General features: G+C 53.8%; 2 protein-coding genes across 3 annotated transcripts in view; one reads left to right on the forward strand and one right to left on the reverse strand.

Annotated features, from left to right (window-relative positions):
- Positions 1–10,540, forward strand: part of CMTM4 (CKLF like MARVEL transmembrane domain containing 4) — a 73,489-nt gene extending 62,949 nt beyond the window's left edge. The window contains exons 3-5 of one of the 2 annotated variants that reach the window (XR_014305846.1): positions 1,216–1,314; positions 2,928–6,520; positions 7,774–10,540. Coding sequence is in view for 1 of the 2 variants with exons in the window: in XM_082711994.1 (XP_082568120.1) it covers positions 1,216–1,314; positions 2,928–3,092 (264 nt within the window). In the remaining variant the exon portion in view is untranslated. Of the gene's footprint in view, positions 1–1,215; positions 1,315–2,927 lie in introns of both variants that reach the window. The other variant, XM_082711994.1, reaches the window with a different exon arrangement.
- A 670-nt stretch (positions 10,541–11,210) lies between these two features.
- On the reverse strand, positions 11,211–18,834 carry CMTM3 (CKLF like MARVEL transmembrane domain containing 3). The gene is made up of 5 exons (XM_082711993.1): positions 18,543–18,834; positions 15,427–15,582; positions 14,301–14,396; positions 13,807–13,927; positions 11,211–12,313 (listed from the first exon to the last, which is right to left on the reverse strand). The coding sequence occupies exons 1-5, from the start codon at positions 18,819–18,821 to the stop codon at positions 12,285–12,287; spliced, it is 681 nt and encodes a 226-aa protein (XP_082568119.1). The 5' UTR covers positions 18,822–18,834; the 3' UTR covers positions 11,211–12,284.
- Between the last annotated feature and the right edge of the window lie 1,298 nt (positions 18,835–20,132).

The following is a 20,132-nucleotide window of genomic DNA, read 5'->3' on the forward strand; positions in this document are numbered from 1 at the left end:
AACTGAGCATTCTAACTAAACACTTCCTGGTTGGAAATTGTGAAAAATCTGCCCTTGCTGAACACTGGCCACAGCTAAAAGTGGCCCCGCTGGCTGACATTTCTGGATAGTTCTGTAGTTGTGGGTACTCGCAGCCCACCGTGAGCCCCCGCAGAAGCCCACGCCAGGAGGGAGCCAGGGCTTCCTGCCGCGCATCTTCAGTACCTTCGTGATGAGCACGTTGCTCTTCGTGCATCTTTAGAAAGAGGAGATGGCCCTTGAGGGCCGCCACCCCGGGCACTTAAACAGTCTAACATGTTTTCCGTGTTCTCTGGGTTCTTTCTCTGTGGAGATGATAGAGGGGCTCTGGCATGTCCCAGGCTGTTGGGGGCCCGCTGTCACACTGCAGTAACAGAAGCAGCACTAAAGGCAGGGAACCATAACTGTGAGCCAGGTGCAGGGCTCGGCGCTTCTTGTGCGTGGCTCCCCCGGGCCCTAGGAGAACTCGGTGAGGCGTGGGTGCTATTCTCATATGAGACACAAGAAATGAAGTGGCTTATCCTACGTCGTGCCTGGTTAGGTCCCAGTCGGGTTGTGACACTTAATCGCTGTGCTCCGTTCCTCTCAACAACTAAGAGTTCAATCTTGGAAGCATTGGATGTGTAACCTCCTTTGCTTTTCAGAGAGCTTAGGAGAAAATCCTCTGGGTTTTAGCCACACAGAGCCTTGAAAGACTGTGTAAGCAAGAGCATGAGGTCCAGCTGCGTGTGTTGTCTAGGTTGGAAAACAGTGTGCTCGGAATGTCACACACAAACGAGGGCACGTTGGAGGGGATATCGCCAGTTTTGGTATATTCTGGACTCCCAGGGAGTGTTGTCCATGCCAAGGTGTTTTGAACGTATATTTTTAAAAAGGTGACAATAGAATTCAAAACGGTAATGAGGGTGCGTGTCCTTGATGGGTTAGCCATTGGGTTTCTAGAAAAGTTCACTAAGAAATGACTGTGTGGTTGGTTAAAACATGAATTTTGCCATGGTGACCTATCAGGTGATGTACATCGTACACCGGTCCCATCTCTGCCTCCCTCCATGGGCCCAGCACCCCTGGGCCTTCAAGACTAAACTGCGGAACCATCAGAGAGGCTGGATGTTGTGCTTCTTATTTTGAAAATCTTTGCATTGCTTTCAGGGAAAAGCATGAAAAAATTCTTTTCAAGTGACTTTATTTTTTCTTTAGGATTTGGTCAACACTGGACTCAGCACTTTCTTTTTCTTTATCGCTTCGACCGTACTGGCTGCTTTAAATCACCAAACCGGGGCAGAAATTGCTGCTGTGGTAAGTGCACTCGGCTGGTGAAAACACTGGCCGATTCGTACATGCTATGACTGGCTCTCCTCTGTCCCCTAGGATGTGTCCTGCTTGTTCTTCTTGGGCTTTTTCTTTGCTAATGATGATGTTACTGAGACAATGGAGGTCCTAGTTCCTTTAGTGCTGTGGTTCTCAAAGTATGGTTCCCAGAACAGCAGCCTCTGCATCACCAAGGAACTTTTTAGAAAGGCCATTCCTGGGGCACCTGGGTGGCTCAGTGGGTTAAAGCCTCTCCTTTTGGCTCAGGTCATGATCCCAGGGTCCTAGGATCGAGCCCTGCATCAGGCTCTCTGCTTGGTGGGGAGCCTGCTTCTCTTCCTCTTTCTCTGCCTACTTGTGATCTCTCTGTGTCAAATAAATAAATAAGATCTTAAAAAAAAAAAAAAGAAGGAGAAGAAGAAGAAGAAAAGAAGAAGGCTCCCCCAGAGCTACTGAATCAGAAATGTACCCCCCCAACTTTAAAGATTTATTTATCTCTTTGAGAGAGAGAGTATGGTGGGAAGGGGCAGAGGGAGAGGGAGCAAGAGTCCCAAGCAGACTCTGCACTGAACACAGATGGAGCCTGACACGGGGCTCGATCTCCGGACCCTGAGATCATGACCTGAGCTAAGAACTGAGAATCATACCTTCAGCCGACTGTGCTATCCTGGAGCCCCTGAACCAGAAATACATTTTAACAAGCCTTCCAGGTGCTTCAGGTACACACTCAAGTTTGAGAATCACTCATTTCGTCTGTTTGCAACAGAGCCCTGGATGTCTTGTTAGTGTTGTTGCTTTTAAGAGCCTGATCTGTCAGTGTGGGGCTCTTAATGAGGGAGAGGGCAGTCCTGATGTCATTTAGCAGCCAGATGACATTTTTTTTTTTTGCTCTTCAAGGTAGAATGCCTTTGCAGGCAGGGTAGGAAGCAGATCATGTTAAGACATTGATTCTCTGTGCTTTGCATTTCTGTGTTGTTCTGTATTTATAATGAACAGGCAGCACTTTTGTGATGTGAAGGGGAGTTTAAAAGGTTTGTAAAAAAACACGGAACAAGCTGTTCACCTAGGTGTCACTCGATAGGTTGATCCGTCATTAGCAAATCATTAAAATTCTGCTGCTGCTCACCTAGGAGCTGCCCACCTGGGGCTGTCCAGGGGAAGGCATCTGGGCAGCAGGCAGAGGCTTGGGGGCCACAGTTTGGGACGTCAGGCGTTGTGGCTTGACACTCATTTTCTCTCTATTTGGTATTTTGGCTACATTGTATTTTCTTACCCAAGACCAGTGGCCGCGAAAAAGAGGCACTTCTGTGAAGTGTGTGTGTGTGTTTGTGTGTGTGTGTGTGTGTGTGTGTGTGTGTGTGTGTTTCATAGATCCAAAATACTTCAAGAGAAAACCTCAGGCTGTCTGTCTTCTGGTCAGGCAGGACTTTCTGGGCATCATGATTAACTACACTCTTGGCCGTAGTCTGACAGCCAGATAACAGTGGGTCTGGGCATTGTGGGGACGGCTCAGGTCAACAAGAGCCGCTCGGGGCCGGTCCTGCCCGGACACCCCGTCAACGGCTAATGGTCCGAGGACTAACCGTGCCTGTGTTTTGTAGATATTTGGCTTCTTGGCAACTGCGGTGTATGCGGTGAACACGTTCCTGGCGGTGCAGAAATGGAGAGTCAGTGTCCACCAGCAGAGCGCCAGTGACTACATCCGGGCCCGCACGGAGTCCAGAGACGTGGACGGTCGCCCTGAGATTCAGCGCCTGGACACATGAGCCCCAGGGGCCCTCCTCCCTCTCATCCTCATGCCCACCCTTCCAACCAAGTTTTCTTTTCCTCGTCGTGTCAGATTTTCCTGTGATTAAGCTGAATTTTGTCCTCTTGGTAAAAAGTTCATTACGGGAAAGGGTTTTCGGAGAGTGGCCCTGTTGGCGGGTCTGTGAGGCGGGACCCCAGCCGCAGCTGCTGAGACGGGGGCAGGGGCGGCTTCTCCAGCATTCGGTAGCTGTCGGAGCCGCCAGCCTCACTGGCTGCTGTGTCTCCTCTAGGTCCTCACTGTCCCCGAGTACAGGCTTCACATCTGACGCTGAGCCACCCTGTCTTAGGTTTTTGTGACAAGTCAAGACTTTGGATTAATGGGAGCTGCTAAGAGGGGTAAAAAAGAATCAAGGACTGAAAGTGCAGGGTTGAAGAGCCAGCAGTAGTTGCTGGCCAGGCCCCCCGCGGGCCCCCGGGCAGCGTGTAGTCCTCCCCCCAGACCCCTTCCCTGCTCCTCGTCTTCCGTCCCTGGGCCGTGGAGACGCCAAGGGTTTGGCCCCGCGTGTGCTGCTGGAGCTGTTTGCAGGGTCTGGACTCTATGGGGATGGGAAGCGCTGCTGTCCTGGCACAGCCCGGCAGGCCTGCTGCCATGCGGGAAGGTCGCCCTTCAGAGAACTTTCCCTGCCCTGCAGAGAACTCACTCCGCTGCTCCTCCCATGCGCCACCTCCCGAATCCCACGATCTCCTCCAGGCATATGGGACCATCCTGTTTTCCAGTTTCCTATCCACCCTTGTTACTTGGAGGCCGAATTGCAGACTTCCTGCCGTTTGACCTTCTCAGGTAAAAGTCACACAAAAAAGTACAGTCCATTCCACCAGCCAGAATGCTTGCCCATTTGCTGGCTTCATGGACCACGGGTGGGGACACATCTCTGTTTTAGGGACGTGTGCTAATTTTTGAATGCCTGAGGACAGTTGGAAAGTGATTCTGAGTAGGTTTGTCTAGGATTTGAAAATACTTGAATTTCCACCACGACACATGGTTTCACTGATGTTTCGGGAGGCACAGGTTGTCGCTCTCGTGCCTCAGGGTCCTAACTATGAACACTGATCTGGGAAGTTGTTGGGAAGAATTGTGGTGACGTCAGATTTTGAACGGATTCTTGAGAAAGTGAAGGTTATGCAGTGAGTGTGTTCACTGAGCCCCTCTGATGCTGTAGTGTCGTGTCTTCTGTCCTTCGTATTCTTCCTGTTGGAGACTAACTATTGTTCACGGAAAAATTGTTTGACCTTGTCGGTTTCCCCTCTCTGAACTGTTAATGTTTACAGACCTTCTTCTCGCTCTACTTATTCTGCGTTCGGCCATCCCCCGAGAGGAGACCTGTCCCGCTGGGGGGACAAGTGTGCAGCCCCGGGAGAGCCCCTGGGCCGACCTCGCGGAGTGGTGGACGATGGCAGTGGTGGCCGGGCACCGTGTAAGGGGGGAGCGGACGTGAGTGTGTCGGGCAGTGGGGGGGACACAGCGTAGGTGAGAAAGCGTCCAGCCCTGCCCATGCCTCTGATTTCCCAGTGCCGGTCCCACTGCTCAGCCTGCAGTTCTTGAAGGGTGGGGGCAAGGGGTTAGCCCCGTGGACAGGCCATCCAGTACGATTGGAATTCTGCTGTGTTTCCTTTCTGGGGCAGTGGCCTGGGTCACATGTGTAAGCTCCTTGTCTGTGTCCCGTGCAGACCCCTGCTTCCACGCAGGTGGGATGGAGCCCCCGGCCCCTGTGTGTGTTGTGAGGCAGCACCAGTCAGGAGTTGTAGACCTTGAATTTAGTAGATGTAGTGACTTTGGAGGAGATTAGGACATCTGGATTTTATCTGCTCCTTTTGTGTATTTATTCTGCATTTGTTGAGTGTGTCTGCGTTGTCAGAAATGGGCTTATCTCCCTCTGAGAGTTCCAGTTAGACACAGGCTGGTGACGACTCAGCCCTGCATTCAGCGACTCAGCCCTGCATTCAGCGGGGCCCACTTGGAAAGACCACCCTGAGCTTTATCAGCAATCTGCTGGGAATCATGTTACTTGGCCTCACTAAAAAGCCGCCTTTGAAGTGAGATGGGGGGGTGGAAAGAATACCACTCAGGCAGGTTTGCTGCCCAAGTTTTCCCAAGTCACTACAATAAAACCGGTTTATCGTCTGGTGAAAAAGGGCCTGTTGATCTCCTGAGGATGTGTTGAAAGCTGCAAGAAATGGTTCTGAAGTCCATCAAAACTGTAAAGGCTTACAGGTGATAACAAGTGATGGCATCTTGTGCCACAGAGGGGCTTAGAGTCAGTTTGCATCGTAGTGCTAGAATCTTCAGAATTATTTATGTCCCTGTAACTATTTAATATCTTTTGTGCCATGAGGTCCCCCCATGCTTTTTGTAAATACATTGCTTTATATTTAATTAGCTCCCAGCAAACCCAGCAGCGGCCAGGCCCACTCTCTAGCTCACAAACCTGGGTGACGTGGTGACACAGATGGTCGCGCCGGGCAGTGTGGCAGTGAGTGCTGGTGGAGGGAATTCGGCTGTCTAGGGCAGGTGTGACGCTGCCTGCATTTTCCTTGTGTTGCCTCTGTGTACAAACAAGATAGTCAAGATGTAGGGGGGCTTAACAGGCCCTTTTTTTTCCCCCCTTTTCTCCAAATTGAAGGAAGCCTATTTGTGCATTTAATAGTTCCAATATGGACCACATTAATTTGGTTTGGGGGATTTTAAGGCTAAGGCAATCTTCATGTTTCTCAGCTTTCTGGTAGGATGATGCTGGCTTTCAGAGTGGGAGCCAGACTTGATGGGAACTGCAGTTGCTGTATAAGTTGGAATTTGTTCCTGGAGACTGTGTGATTGAAACCCGCAAGCGTCTCGGGGAACTTCTGGGGGTTTTGGAAGGACGCAGACACTGACGTCTTCAGGGAAGGTTGGTCTTGGCACTGATTCAGTTGATGTGGTATTTTTTTCCTCCGCTTCTCCTGTGTCTTTTTTCACTGCTGAAGATATGGAGAGAGAGGTCTTTCCCTTACGAACAGAAGGATTACAGTCATGGAGGCTTAAAGACCCTCATTGGCCTCATAGAAAGCCAGGAAAGGACAAAGGCCTACGGATTACACTCTCACAGAAGTTTGATACAAAGTATTTTATTTTCGATTTTTACTTTGTGCAGCAACACTTGTCCAAGAGGGATGACCTTTGCCTACCAAAAGGCAGGGATGGCATAGCCTGTCCAGCCCCAACACCTTGCTCTCTCGGCAAGCAGAGCTGAAGTGCCCTTATGGGCAGAGTCTGGCCCAGCCACACGGAAGCCAGTGGGGACCCAGTATGGCTCTGAGGGTTCAGCTCCTGGAGGCAGAGCCCACCCCCAGCCCTCGGGGCACTGCGACAGTCCCCTGGCAAGGATGCTCTTGCCTGTGGGTAGAGGTGGTAAGTCTGATGTGTTGGATGCTTCTGGTGAGAGCTTTTGACTCCACTGAAAACATGTCTACTCTTTTAAAATTTGCAGTTTCATCGGTCTTTCTTTGATGCTTTCTTAGTGATTCGGTCTTCAGTTAAGCCATAGGCAGTCTCCTGGGGAGAGGAAGCACCAACTCCTTTGTCTGTGCACATCTGTGAATTCTCGCTTGCAGCCAGTAAGCCTGAAATAATGCCTCCGTGTGTCGTATCCTGTGTGTGGTCCTTCTCCTATAGACACTCGTGTGTTCTTTGGGAAGAAATTCCTCACCCCTGCATGTGTTTAAGAGGTGGAGCGGGTTCTAATCTCTGGCTATGCAAGATCTTCCCTAAAGATGAATAGCGTGTGGAGGCAGTGTGTGGCCAGTTCAGTGATTCTGGGAGTCAGTGATGGTTTAAGTGGTCCCCATCGTGCCTCCGTGTTCAAAACCAAGCAACCATGAAGTCATTTGCTGCCACCTGATGTTTTTTTCCCTATCTTGTTTATAGGAAAATAATGACATTAAACAGGTAGCAAAAGGCAAAACAAAACAAAACAAAAAACACTTTCTAGACTTAAGGCTTTTGCCACTTGATTCTCTCCAGCAAAATAAAAAGTTGCTTCTTGCCCCAGGGATTGCCATGAGCTTGTGAGGTCCCAGACGCTTTTTTAGTTCCTAGTGAACTTTACAGAACCCAGGAGTTCTGTCTTTGAGTGTTTCTTACCTTATCAGCAAGCACCCACTCTGAGGACCAGCTAGGCGAAGGCCTGGAGAGGTGGGAGCAGGGGGCGGGGCCAGTTCGGGCAGTGGGAGGAGGGAGGGGCTCAGCACACGCCGCTGTGTACTGGGGATCCTTCCTCACACCACATGTGGTGACTGACCTGGGCCATTTGGAAAAAATGTACTTGGCGACCTACCTTCCTATCCTCTTGCTTTGGAAAAAATGAGGTCTTGTGTTTGGAATCCGCCTGAGAGGGAGAGCTGGATGTGGGGACCGGCCCGCCTTGGTGCTCTACATGGGCTCTGGGTGTCTCTTGAGTCTGGACGGGGTGCCTCAGATTTCGGTGTGCAGGCCTAGAGGGAACGCAGCGCTGACGCTGCCCGCCTTGAGCTTTGGAAATCTTCCTGGCTCTTCATAAAATCTTGTGTTTCCTCTCTCCTCAGCAGGTATTACTGAGATCTTAAGAACTGTCTGGTTGAGAAGGTAGTTTGAAATATTTGACCCTGTCCCTTGCTTTTCTTTAGAAACCATCTCTGACAGAAAACACCCTCAATACCTGTTCGATCGGGAATTTCCTTCTGAAAATGAATGTTCCGGTTGACTTTTCCTTACACCTGTAAGTGGCATTTATACACTCCTGGGCGTGAAACAGAGCAATAGGTCCTGATGTATTTTCCCTTCTTTGGTCTAGATTACATTTTTATTCCACTTGGATGTCATTTCCCAACCTTGGGGATTCCCCCCCCCCTTCCAGTTTTTCTTATCAATCAACAGTACAGAAAGAAGTTACCTATAAGCCCACTGGGCTTGAATCAGTGGCAACTTGCCTAAAGTAAAACTTAGATTATGGATCCTTTAATAGTGCATCATTTTTATAGGGTTAGTTTTTTTGTCTACATTTTTATGCCAGGACATTAATTTGGTGACTTGCTTATTAGACTCCTGGGAGTGGCCTGTTTTCTTTGGGATGCATTGTACACAAAGGCCAGAGAGCAGAGAGCCTTCATTAAGGGGTTAAAAGCCCGGCTGGTAGGGAGCTCTCAGAACTTTTCTGTTTCTAATGAACTTGTCTCAGAGGACCTGAGCAAGCTCTGTTGATGGGATTAGGGCTCGGCCCAAAGTTTCTTTACTGAATTGTGCCTCTGAGGAGTGAGTGGAGGTGTGACAGGTAGATTCAGGGGCTGGTTTGTATGGGACTTGGTAATAGTCTGAATGGGTCAAATCTGAGTCGTCTCTGGAGGAGGATGCCAAACACTGGTGGGAAGCATCTTGTTTAACCAGGAAGTGAGGACACGGTGGGGTGGGGCGGGGCGGAGGGGGGGGGTACCCAGGCCAGGCAGGGCCAGGTCTAACGGATGGCTGTCCTCCTCTGTGGGCCATTTTGCTTTCCTGCCTTTTCCAGAATAGGTTTGCAAGTTTTGAAACTCTGTTCCATTCTCTAGAGAATGGAGGAAGGCAGATCATCAGGGCTTGAAGAGAGAACTGGCTGACCCAAAGCTGGGGGAGGGCCGGCTCCCTGGGAGAGGACGAGGGCAGGAGGCCTGCTTGGACCCCCAGGCCGGTCCAGACCCACATGGGGGCTGCCTACTTCCAGCGCTTCCACTCTGTAACCCAAAATGAGTTTTCCATCCCTGCCTCCTGATGAAACTGACATATGTGGATAAAACCAGTGCTTTTAATAACTTGATTTTGATGTTCCCTCGAAGCGAATGTAGGGATCGAAACTATTTGTATATGTTGAAGTTTGTAGGGGTTCAGGAACCCGTGGCAGAAACACTTAACTATTTATTACAGGTATGACTGTATGTGTTTCCCCTCCCCACAACGTAGGTAATTCTGTCTTTGTATATTTTAAGACAAATAATAATCTCTTCACCTTCGGTGCCTTCCGTGTGTCAGTCACATAAACACTTGTCAATCATGGAATTGAAAAAAAAAGATGTACATTTAGTTAAACCAGATGACACTATTTTTGTAGCATGATTTTAGATTGTGTCCTTTTAATATTGCTTTTAGCAATGATGGTTTTGAGGTTTGGCCATTATCCCTTTAAACTTCGTTACGTATTTTAAAAAAGAAAAAAAACAATAACAACCCACCTTGGCTATTCCTGTCTCCTCTCTCTGCTGCTTTCTCTCCCCAGCAACTTGTTTCTGCTTATTTCAACAGTCTGAGAGTAAGAGTATATTTCTGTGAAATGATTATTAATCAGTATAACTGCATCTGGCATTTTTAAACCACTTGGTCAGTTAGAGAGCCACTGCTCACCTCAAGCAGAAAGGAGAAAGTGGTTTCATAAAAAAGGATAGACACACGTGGTGCTGACTCCCCCTTCTTTGGGTCCAAAACAGCGAAGAGCCCCATTGTTGGGGGCTGGTGAGGCTGAGGGCCTTCTCCGGCCTGATGTCTTCCAGGACTGGCTCGGGCCAGTGCTCCTGCCCTGCTGCTGGCTTCCCTCTGCCCGCGCGGCCTCCACTGGCTGGCCTTCTCGGACCTCACATTGGTTTACGGATGCACGGGGTGGGCTCCGTGGCCCTTTCTGATTTTCTGCCTGGACAAAATAGATGTCCTGCTGCGAGGAGCTTCATGAAATCGAGACTTGCTACACTCTCCCTGCTCCTTTGGCTTTCCCACCCCGGTAGGATGTGGGTTCTGTCTGGTCAAGAAAATTCTTGAGTAAACTAGCTGAGCCGCTGCAACATGAAGGAGTGGATTTATGGAAACGTAAGATTATAGCTTCTCTTTTGTCCCTTTGAAGGGTCAGAATATGTAATTATTTTAACAAAGGACGTCAAGTCAGATGGCTAATAACTCTGATTATTCATTGGTACTTGGCCCAGTGGCACTTTGGGGGGCAATGTTAATTTAACATTTTACATTTTGCTTCTTAAAAGACTATTTCCTTTGCTAGTTGGACACAGCTGTGGGCATTCTGAGGTGATGCCCATGTGGCACAGGATGGTTTATGCTGTTGGTGGGTCTCCTGGCTTCTCAGACTCTAGCTTGTGGGTTTGACACTATCCATTTGGAGTGGTTTTGGCGCCCCAAAGCCTTTGCTCCTGGCGGTTTGTCCCTGACAGCAGACAGAGCCTCACATTGCCCTCAATTTTGCCCCTTTATTTCTTTTGAAGGACCTATTTTTCATGGTACTTGTCCTGATTGTTTTCATAGTGTTCAAATCTGTATTTTTGTATGTAGAGGAAAATAATTTTCTCAACACTAATCGCTAATAAATATTGTATTAAATTGTCATGAAGGAGTACTTGTTTAATAAATGGACACATAAAAGTGGCATTGTCTCTGTCCTTGCTCTCACTTCCCCTCTGTACCTTCCAAGGCTGTGGACCCAGTTTCTGAAACAGGCCTCGGAGGTGGAGGCAGAACACAGTCCGCGTCCACGAGAGGGGCCATGGTGTGGGTGTCGACAGGCAGCAAGGCTGGCTTACCTGCACAGGCACGGTGGGGCAGAAATTCCCGCCATACGCTCCTCTCAGCATCTGCACGCCAGCTCTCAGACAGGTTTTTGAACGGGTGCAAAAGCTGGAGCAGAAGGCCTAGGCCAGATGCTGACCCAGCGTCCTCCCAGGCTCCAACTCTGAGGTCCCCTGTGCAACCAGATTCCAAACCACGAGAGAGCCCCAGGTTGTGGCTGCCTCAGAGGCACGGTAGGTCGTTAACCCTGACACTAAGTGAGAGGGCCCTGGGCCCCTTCAAAGGGGCTCCGGGGACCAAGGCAAGCTCCAGAACCTTCTTTCGGTTTCCTGCACTGTGAACCAGGACTGTGTGAGGAGTGAGGGAGAGCACATGTGTCAGAGGCGTCGGCGGTGTGAGCTGTGGAGCAAGAGCTGAGCCCTGGAGCTGTCGGACTCCCCATCGACAGGAGCCATCTGTGCTGAACAGGACACTGGACTGCACTGCCCTGGGTGGTGTGAGTTGTTTTCAAACACATACACTCCAAGCATGGAGTCAGTCTGGTTTAATCCATTATGGCTTTTTTCACATGCAAGAGAAGAACAAAGGTTACAAATGCCCAAGACATGGGTCCACATCTGGCTCATTCATTCATTCATCAGGCCTCTTGGGTCAGAGGAAATGCCATTTAAAAAGCTACTTTTGTGTAAAAAAAGAAAAAAAAATTACATAAAGTTACAAAATCCCATTGAACATACACAGGACGTATACTCAGGTGAACGCAGAAGGCACATCTCACCTCTCGAAAGGCGGTCAGGAGACCTGCTCTGGTGTCCAGAGACTATCATCCTGAGTGCCCGAGAGCCCCTCGCCGGCTGGCGGGCCCCCGGGAAAGGGGGTTTGGCTGGGCCTGCCCAGCCCCCCAGAAACCATCAGTTATTTCATGGTTAGGTATCCGGATCTTTTGGACCTGGTAAGCTGATCTACAGCTGTCAGGTTCCCCAGAGAAGACGTGGCCCCCCCAGGGTGTGAGGTGCCTGTTCTGGGCACTGTGACCTGCTCGCTCCTAGAGGAGAGCAAAGGTCGGTTTTCTTCCTGCTTCAAAAATGAAGAGGGAACTGGTGCTCCTGGAACAGAAGATCTTGCAAGGATCATTCTCAACAAAGTGCCTGGCTGAGTGGGACACCAAATGCAGACAAAAATCCCGGGGGCCTAGCAGGTTGGCCCTGTGGTGGCTTTGGTCCTACTTTTACCCCCCTCCCCACTGCAAGGGACAGAGGTAACAGGGCTCCATCAGCTCTGTCCCCTTGTGCTTATTTTTGGCAGAGAGTGTACAAGGCTAAAGGTCTGTGGGGCAGAAATGAGGAGGCGTGGCAGACTATTGACGATGCCCCCGTGTGTGCAGTGGTTATTAGATGCTGCTCAGCCAAGGGGTGCTGTTGGGTAGGCCGGGCTTGGGCGTGTCACCTCGGGGCGTGAGGAGGCCGGCTCTGTCAGAAGCTCCCACTGCTGCTGGAGAAGTCATCACCTCTCTCCCAGCGCATGTGGTGTCTTGACTGCGACCAGCCGGAAGGCACGACTGTAGGAGCCTGGGGGACTCCGGTCTTTGGGGCGGGGCAGGGCTTCAGTCAGAGTCAGAGTCGGAATTCTCTTCTGAAAGCAAAGCAAAGGGGATGCTTGGCAGGAGTTTGTAGGCCAGCGGGGCCTGGAAGCTGTTTCTGGGGAGACTGGCTGGGTTTCTGGCTGTTGGCTAGAGCCCCAGGCTCAGACCCCTCCCGCGTGGACTGTGCTGTCGGTGGTGGCAGCTTGGCAGGAGGGCTGGCCTGGGGCCTGGGACCCAACGCTGCAGGGGCAGCTGCTGTCACCTCCAGGATGTGGCCACATGGAGCGGGGAGCCCACATGCTCCTGCTCCAGGCCCTCTCCAGTCTCCCCTGGGCTGTGAGTGGGCTGGGGCTTCAGCCTGAAAACTCACCAAACTCAACCCTACCATGCAAGTCAGCAGGGCAGGGTGGGGTCAGCTCTTTTCTGGCACAAGAAAGTAAAATATACTAGAAAATCAGGAAGTTGCCTTTTAGCCATCTTATAGTTTGAGTCCCCCTTGCCCCCAGTCCTAATTTTATATGATAATCAGACACATTTTATGACGTTAAGGGCCTATCTAAAGTTTGAGTCAAGGGTTCCTGAAGTCCAATACTGAGTACTCTCTAGAATCTTCTGGAACCCCCACTCCAGGAAGGAAAAGCACCCAAGTCGCTAACCCTCTAGCCTCAGCCCCAGTGCCGGTTGCTAATTTCAGGGAGGGACACCCCTTCACTGGCCAACTCGGTCTCTTGGAGCCCCAGTCTGTCCTCACCCTGTTGCCAGGTCACGGATGAGCTCCGAGAGCCTCTGTAAACCCTGACTCCCTTGGCCCTGTCCAGAGGGTTAGACTGGTCTGATTTGGTGGGCTTCCTGTATTCTAACACATAAGCTAGGAATCATTTTACATCAAAAAAATCATACGTCCATCTCCAAGTCTCAAAGCCCACAATACTCAAACACATGTGTCCACGGTCACTTCCTACTTGCTTACTGGGCTAGTGGTCTAGAAATACCCAGGGCAGGGAATGAGTAGGTCACAAAGGCCTAAGGAAAATGTCTAGGGTCAGTGACCCTAAGTGTGGCTGAAGTACAGGATGGGAGATGGGCCTCATCCATTCTTAGCAAAAGGATGGTTTCTGCTCATAAACCTGAGCTTGCCCAGGTGCTGCAGGTAACGATGAGAGCCTGGTTCTCTGGCCCCTGAGCCACGGGCTGGTGAAACTGGGCAGCTGCCTGGGTTTCAGGGTAGGTGGCCACTCCGGCTGCCTTGGGGGCTCACGATGGAAGGTCTTGTCAGCAGGAGGTGCCGGGCCTGCCCTCAGCATGCCTTTCCTGGAAAGCCCGAGGGCCCGGGGAGCCAGCCCAGCCTGCTTTATGATCCATGTCCCATAAAGGGACAGGAGAACCAGGCTGGGAACCCATTTCCTGCCCATATTGGGAGAGAGGGAATGCTCCTCCAACCTCAAACTGGTCAAGCATCCCTAAAGGAGAACAGGGTCCCCAGCAACAGTCCTGGGTTGAGAAGCCAGGGTCCCAGGTGAAAACCCACAGGGTGGCCACCCACCTTCTGCCTTATCGGCTGTGTTCTCTTCTGCTGAGTCCCCTTGTTTGAGGAATTTGGCCACATCATTAAAGATCAGGTAGAAGTCGATTGCAAACACGATGGTGGCAAAGAAGCCAAACACCTGTGAGACGGGACAGGATGGATGGGAACAATCATCAGAAGCTGGGAGTCCGGGTCCGAGAGCCCGGGAGAAGCAGAGAAGCTGCCGCCCTGCTCGATATGCTCCAATACGTAGCTCAGATAGCAAACACACCCCTCCCGGTACCAACAAGAAGCAAAATGAGCTGTTACCTTGGCTCGGCAAACAGCCTTCAAAACTTGGGGCAGATGAAGTCTCCAGTAAGAGGAGTTTGGAATCTCTGAGATCCCCTGTGGGCACAGACTCTGCCCCAGACGTTGAGCGTCCAAGGGGCATCTGGGGCTCCATCAGAGGTGGGGTGAACTTGAGGGGGCATTGCTGGGCAACCCCTTACAGGGTTAGGGTGGCTACTCACCCCAGCTGCTTTGGAAGCCCCGTCCGAATACTTGGCGACAGCTGTGATGGAGATGGCAAAGTAGATGAGAGCGGCTGTGACACAGCGCAGGAAGTCCTGGGGAGAGGTGGGCGTGGTCACTGCCCTGGGCTCCAGGAGTGGAGCACAGCTTTGGGATCTGGAGCAGGGCTGGGAGCCCAGACAGGGGCATGGGCTCAGAAGGGCACCAGGTGGCAGGAACGCAGCTGGAACCCACTGTTCCCAGGGGACAGTGGGCCCTGCAGGCTGCATAACACACCTGGTGCCCTGCAGGTCTGGCACCCCTGGGGCTCCGCCCTGTCCTGGCCCCCCTTGCACTCCCTAGTTCTCCCTTCCCCCCATTCCTGCCCCTGACCAGGTGCCCCTGGAGGCTTCCAGCAGCTGGGCTGCCCCGTTCCGGGTCCAGCTGGCCATCCCCTGCCCAGTGGACAACAGGACCTGGGCCAGCCTGCAGTTTGCCCTGTGGCTGGGCCCACAAGCACATCTCCCTGTTTGTTGAGAAAGATGTGGGAAACCTGGTCACTTGTTTCCTGCTGGCTCTCCAGTGGGGAGATCTGGCCTTGGGCCTCGCTGTGCCACATACTTGTGGCAGATACCTTTACCTATCATGGTTTCTGCTCACCTGTTCCTAAAATGGGGACACAGAGTGCAGCCCATCAGGAAACCCATTGGATATGAAGCCAAGGAACCAGGGTTCACTCGCAGCCCTTCTGTCCCTTCTCAAACAGCAAAATTTGAGGTGGAGCTTTGGGGCCTCCTGGGTGACCAGGCAAGCTGCCAGATGGCTGGGGTCTGGCTGAACCCCGCAAGTCCTCATTTAACCTGTCCTGCTCTTGTGGAAATGGCTTGAATTCCTGCGGCGGAGGCTCATTCCGGCCGGCCCGGCTGGGAACACCAGCGCCACCTGGTGGCCAGTGGCCAGGATGTCAGCTGGGGTTCTCAGCCTCCTCCAGAGACCTCCCAGAGGTAAGACAACCTGCTCTGGGTCACGTGTCTGCTGAGTGGGGAGTCCGGGCTCCAACCAACTGTAAAGAGCCCCTTTGGCGCACTGAAGAAAGGATGAGGGTCAAAATGCAGCCAGCCCCTTCCTCCTGGGCCCAGCCCTCACCATCATGGGCCAGCACAAGCCCTGCCACTTGTCATTCAGCTGCATCGCATCTGCAAAGAGGAAGTAGAGGGCCAGCAGGAACTCCAGCAGAGGCGCTGCGAGGAAGGCGGATGCAGACGAGGCCACATAGCACACAAAGGTGATGAATGAGAGACCCTGGAGGGGACGGGAGGAAAAATCAGAACCTTTTTTACAACCCCTGGCCCTGGGCTCTGCAGCCAGGGCCAGAGGTCCCTCCAGCAGGGGAGGCGACCTGCCCACAGTCCTGCAGCTGCCAGGATTAGAACCCCATCATGGGGCCCTGGCCCACATGCTTGCTGCCCTTGAGGCCTCTGGGCACAGGTCTGCACCCGGATTCCCGTGCCTGTGCCCTCTCAGGACCCAGTCAGGATGTCCCAGCTTCCCATGTGTACCCAGCCCCCCAGGAGGCTGCCTTCTGCGGCTGCATACCCAGCCCCCCCACCCCAGCAGGCTCTATGGCAGAATCCACCCAACTTAGATGGTGCACAACAGGGCAAATCAAACCCAAGCAAGTCTCAGAGGCAGCTCATGAAGCAGGAACCACTTCAACAAATGACACCCAACTCCCCAAACAATACACAAATCTCGAATTTAATGATATGCATGATGAAGTGCTCAGAGTTGAAATGTACTGATGCAGGTAATTTATTCTGCATGAAAACCTAACTGGTGGACAGACAGAAGGAGAAGATGCGTGATAAAGCAAAGCCGGCAGCAGGTTAACAATTGTACAGTCTACGCAGTGGGTATATGGGCATTGATGATTTAACTCTTTGGGTTTTCGGTTTGCCAGTTCATACGAAGAAAATACCTCCGGGAGGGGGGTGCGTTGACCCTGCCGCTTCAGTGCATGCTGCACTAAGGAACAAGAATCCGCATTCTCCGCAGCCCTGTCCACCTGCTGTGGGTGGGAACTGATGCCTTAAGATGCTGAGGCCCCCTGGCCAGTTCTGCAGACCATATGAGGCGCTGTTTCCCTGGCCAGGGCCTGAGGCTTGGGCATCCTCACAACCATCCATACACAGGTGCTACCCACAGCCCACCTCACAGATCAGAAGACTGAGGGACAGACAGGTGAAGTGAGTTGCTCAGTATCATGGGGCCAATAAGAAGGCATCGGAATTTGAACCCAGGGCTGGCTGACCACACACCTGTAGGTCTTAAGGAACCCTATCCTATGGGTGCTGGCCTTTATCTGTTTTGATTTCTGTCACTATGGCTGGGCAGGATTTGTGCATGTCCATGGCTGAGTAGCTTGGAGTGGAGCCCAGGGGGCCCTGTAGGGACACTGAGATGCCCCACAGGAAATACTGTGGCTGCTTCAGACAAATGAGCTGCAGAGATCCCAGGGAGTCCCCAGGGCACCCAAAACTGCCTTGAACAGGGCCAGGGAAGTAGCCGGGTTCAACCCGACAGATGGCAAATTAAGGCACAGAGAGGGGCCTCCCAGGAAAACAAGGCCATGAGACCCTGACCCACCCCGTCCATAGCTCCTGCTGCAAGTCCTCTTCTTATGTCCCTCCCCTTCCTGTCCACCACCCCCCAAAGCCAGATTCTGGGAAGCTCCCCTTCATTCCTGTTTCCTCATTCCCTGATTCCTGGTGGCTACTTCCTCCCCTTTCCTGTCCGACAGCCTCCCGTTTCCTTGGGCCTGGAGGCAGCGAGGGGTGACCAGAGGGAGGCAAGACTGACCAGAGTGGCTCCCTTTGTGATCAACTCTAACCAGTTCTTCCTCCCGACTTCTTCATCCTCCTAGATCTGGATTCCTGACACCCAGCTACACCAAGGGCCTCGTCTGAGGCTGGCTGCAGGGGGGTTGGGGTTGGTGTCCCTCATTGGCCTGTGGATTTAAGGCTTCTCTGCAAAAGTGGCTCCCATCCACCTCCAGGCTGGGACTGGGGTGCCAACGAGAGGCAACGAGAGGAGTGTGGGCTGATAACCTCTGGGCTGACCCCAGGGGTATTAGTAGTGGCAGGAAGGCCTCCCGCCATCTGCCCTGGGCAGTAGGAAGAAGAGGTCGGGGGGCAGAAGCCTCCTTTCCCTGATCCCCACTCTCATCCTTCCCTCACCTGACCCTCAAGTCCTGTCAAATTCCCTAGACGTCCTGGCCTCAGCCTTCTTGTCTGCAAAGTGGGAATAACAGGGACAGCCAAACTGCCAGGAATCTAAGTAACAAGAGCTGCTCCTTATCTCGCCTTCCCTGCGCCGGGCCACTTCGTTTCCTTCCCTGCACAGCGGCCCAGCACCAAGACCCCGCCCCACCCGCGGATGGTGCGGGAGTTCTCGTAGTGTCCCCAAGACAAAGGCCTGACAGGCCCGGGTGGGGGTTGCGGGAAGGAGGAAGGAGCTTGGCGGGGGCGGGGCGGGGCGGCTGGATCAGGGCAGGGGAGGGGAGGAGGGGGATGAAGTCACCCCGCTGGGCTCCCGCCCCCGCCCCCTGCACCCGGGGGGAGGGGTCGGCCTGCACACCCCGCACTGTGCGGCCCGGGCCTCACCCAATCCCGGGGGTCCCCTTCCCACTTCCCGCTGTTCCCCGTCTTGGCTGGCCGGAGTCCACCCCGGCCTCCGCCCTGCAGCTCGAGGCCCGGCCGGCCCTCCCTGCGCCCAGGAAAGCAGGCAGGGGCGCGGAGAGCCCACCCTGGCCCCGACTCGGGCGTCGCGAAACACCGAGCCGGCTGATTTCTCCCGGGGCGCAGCCAGAATGGCGGGAGAGTTTGGGGAGCGGAGCGCCCATGACGGATGCCAGAAGATGCGGGGCCGCAGCCCGTTCCGGGGGCCCAGAGACGGCGGAGGTGCCCGAGGTCACACAGTGCCGGGCTGAGTTTCCAGGGACCCGCCCGTCGCCTTGGCAGGCCCGGGCCTCAGGCTTCCCGAGCAGCCACCAACGTTGGGTTAGGGAGCCCGAAGGGCCTGGGTTCGGGCTCCGCCTCGTCTCTGCCTCCCGCGTGGAGAGCTTCGGCGCCCCCCGACGCCTCGGGAAGTGCTCCCAGGTCCGCCCGGTCCGCCCGTCTTCCGCGCTTCCGAGGGCTCGGCGGGGCCCGGGAGTCCCGACGACGCCTCCGCGGTTCCATGCCCGGGCCCCGCGCCGCACTCACCGACTCGGCCAGCAGGAGGCGGCCTTTGAGCGAGCAGAGGAAGGCGCGCGCCGGCAGGAGGGCGCGGAGCCCCGGCATCGCCGCGCCGGGCGGAGAGCGGCCGGCGCGCGCCGAGGCCGGGTCCGGGTCCGGGTCGGGCTCCTGGTCTGGCGGCCACATGGCGGCGGCGGCGGCAGGGACCGAGGCGCGCCCCGCTCCTTCACCCCGCGCCCGGGAGGGAAGCGGAAACCCGGACTGTGCGGAAGGAGAAAAAGGCGAGACCCAGGAGCGGGGGCGCATCCCCCACCGCCCCGCCCCCGCCCCGCCCCGCCCCTCCTGCCTCGTCCCCTCCTCCCCTCCTTAGCCGTCTCCTGCTCCGCGCGGCCCAGCTAGCTTCCTCCGCTCGCCCTCCTCCTCCTGCCTTCCTCCCCTCTGACCTAGGTTGCCCCAGCTGCTCCGGGCCCCCCCCCCCCGGGGCGGAAGCGCCCGTGGGGCTGGCCTGAGGCCCCCTCACACCCCCCGCACTCTCCCCACAGCCGTGGCCCGGAGCTCCGAGACCTTCTTTTTGCGTCCTCTGAACGCCCCGTCGGGGCTTCCAGTCTTCCCTGCCTGCCCTGAAGGCTTGCGTCGTCTAGTTTCCTGCCCGTGTCCTTGCTCACGTCCAGGCCCCAGGAAGCCAGGCGCCCAAACGGCAAGACCCTTTCGTCCTCCTGCGCTTTTCCTGGAGAGGTCAGCTCCCCACCCCACTCCCTCTTTCTCCCCTGGCCTCCCTCCCATCTTTGGCCAGCCCGGCCTCTTGTACTGTCTGCCCCAGCCTGCCTTCTGCTCCCTCTTCCCATTCATACCCCGGCGACTCCTAGAGGGCACCTGGGCCCCAATGAAGGGCACCGCCAGCCATCCTTCCCTCCCCAGATCTGAGACCCGAGGTTGTCCTGTTCTCCCTCACCCTCACCGCTAGTCCATCACCAAGGCCCGTACCTCTTCACCTCCTAAAGCCTTCTTTGTCTCTGTTCACTTCTCACCATCACCAAGACCCCTAGAAGGCCCCAGAATACTCCCGTCCCCTCCCAGGACTGTTGGAAACATGTCTTTAAGAGGCCTCTCTGCTTCCTCTCTTGGCAGCCAGAAGGATGCTTAAATCCTCAATCAGGATCACTTCCATTTCCCTTATCCCCCAAACCTTGGGAAATGGGGAGATTCCCTCTTGCTCAGAGTCTTGGTAGAGAGACTAAACGTTATCTCTTGGTGTCCTCTGCTCCCTGTCTCTCCCACACATAGGCCTTCTTACAGTTTCTTGAACAAATTGCGCTCCCTCCTCACTCCAGGGCTTTGGAGCCTGCTGACCCTGCTACCCAGAATGCTCTTCTCCACCTCCTTATCTGATGAACTCTTCACTCTGGGATCATCCCACAGTGTCACTTTCTCAAAGAAGACTTTGATGGCACCTCCTGCTGGGTAAGAGGCATTCATTCATTTATTTATTCATTCAACAGCAGTGTTAGGAAGATGCATCACTTTCATTTGCTGGGTGTGGGTCAACAGTGTGTCTGGAGACTCCTGAATGAGATGATTCTTGGTAATAGGTGTCTGGCTGGTTATGTCGGGTTCTGA

This window comes from Mustela nivalis, assembly GCF_964662115.1.
Source record: "Mustela nivalis genome assembly, chromosome: 18".
NCBI lineage: Eukaryota > Metazoa > Chordata > Mammalia > Carnivora > Mustelidae > Mustela > Mustela nivalis.

Excerpts from the sequence above, each read along its gene's own strand:
- CMTM3 (XM_082711993.1), bottom strand. The coding sequence starts at position 18,821 with ATGCGCCCCCGCTCCTGGGTCTCGCCTTTTTCTCCTTCCGCACAGTCC. Across the intron at positions 13,928-14,300 it reads GGGCTTCCAAAGCAGCTGGG|GTGTTTGGCTTCTTTGCCAC; the intron begins GTGAGTAGCCAC and ends CCCGTCTCACAG. Across the intron at positions 12,314-13,806 it reads CACAGCCGATAAGGCAGAAG|AAGAGAATTCCGACTCTGAC; the intron begins GTGGGTGGCCAC and ends CTTTGCTTTCAG.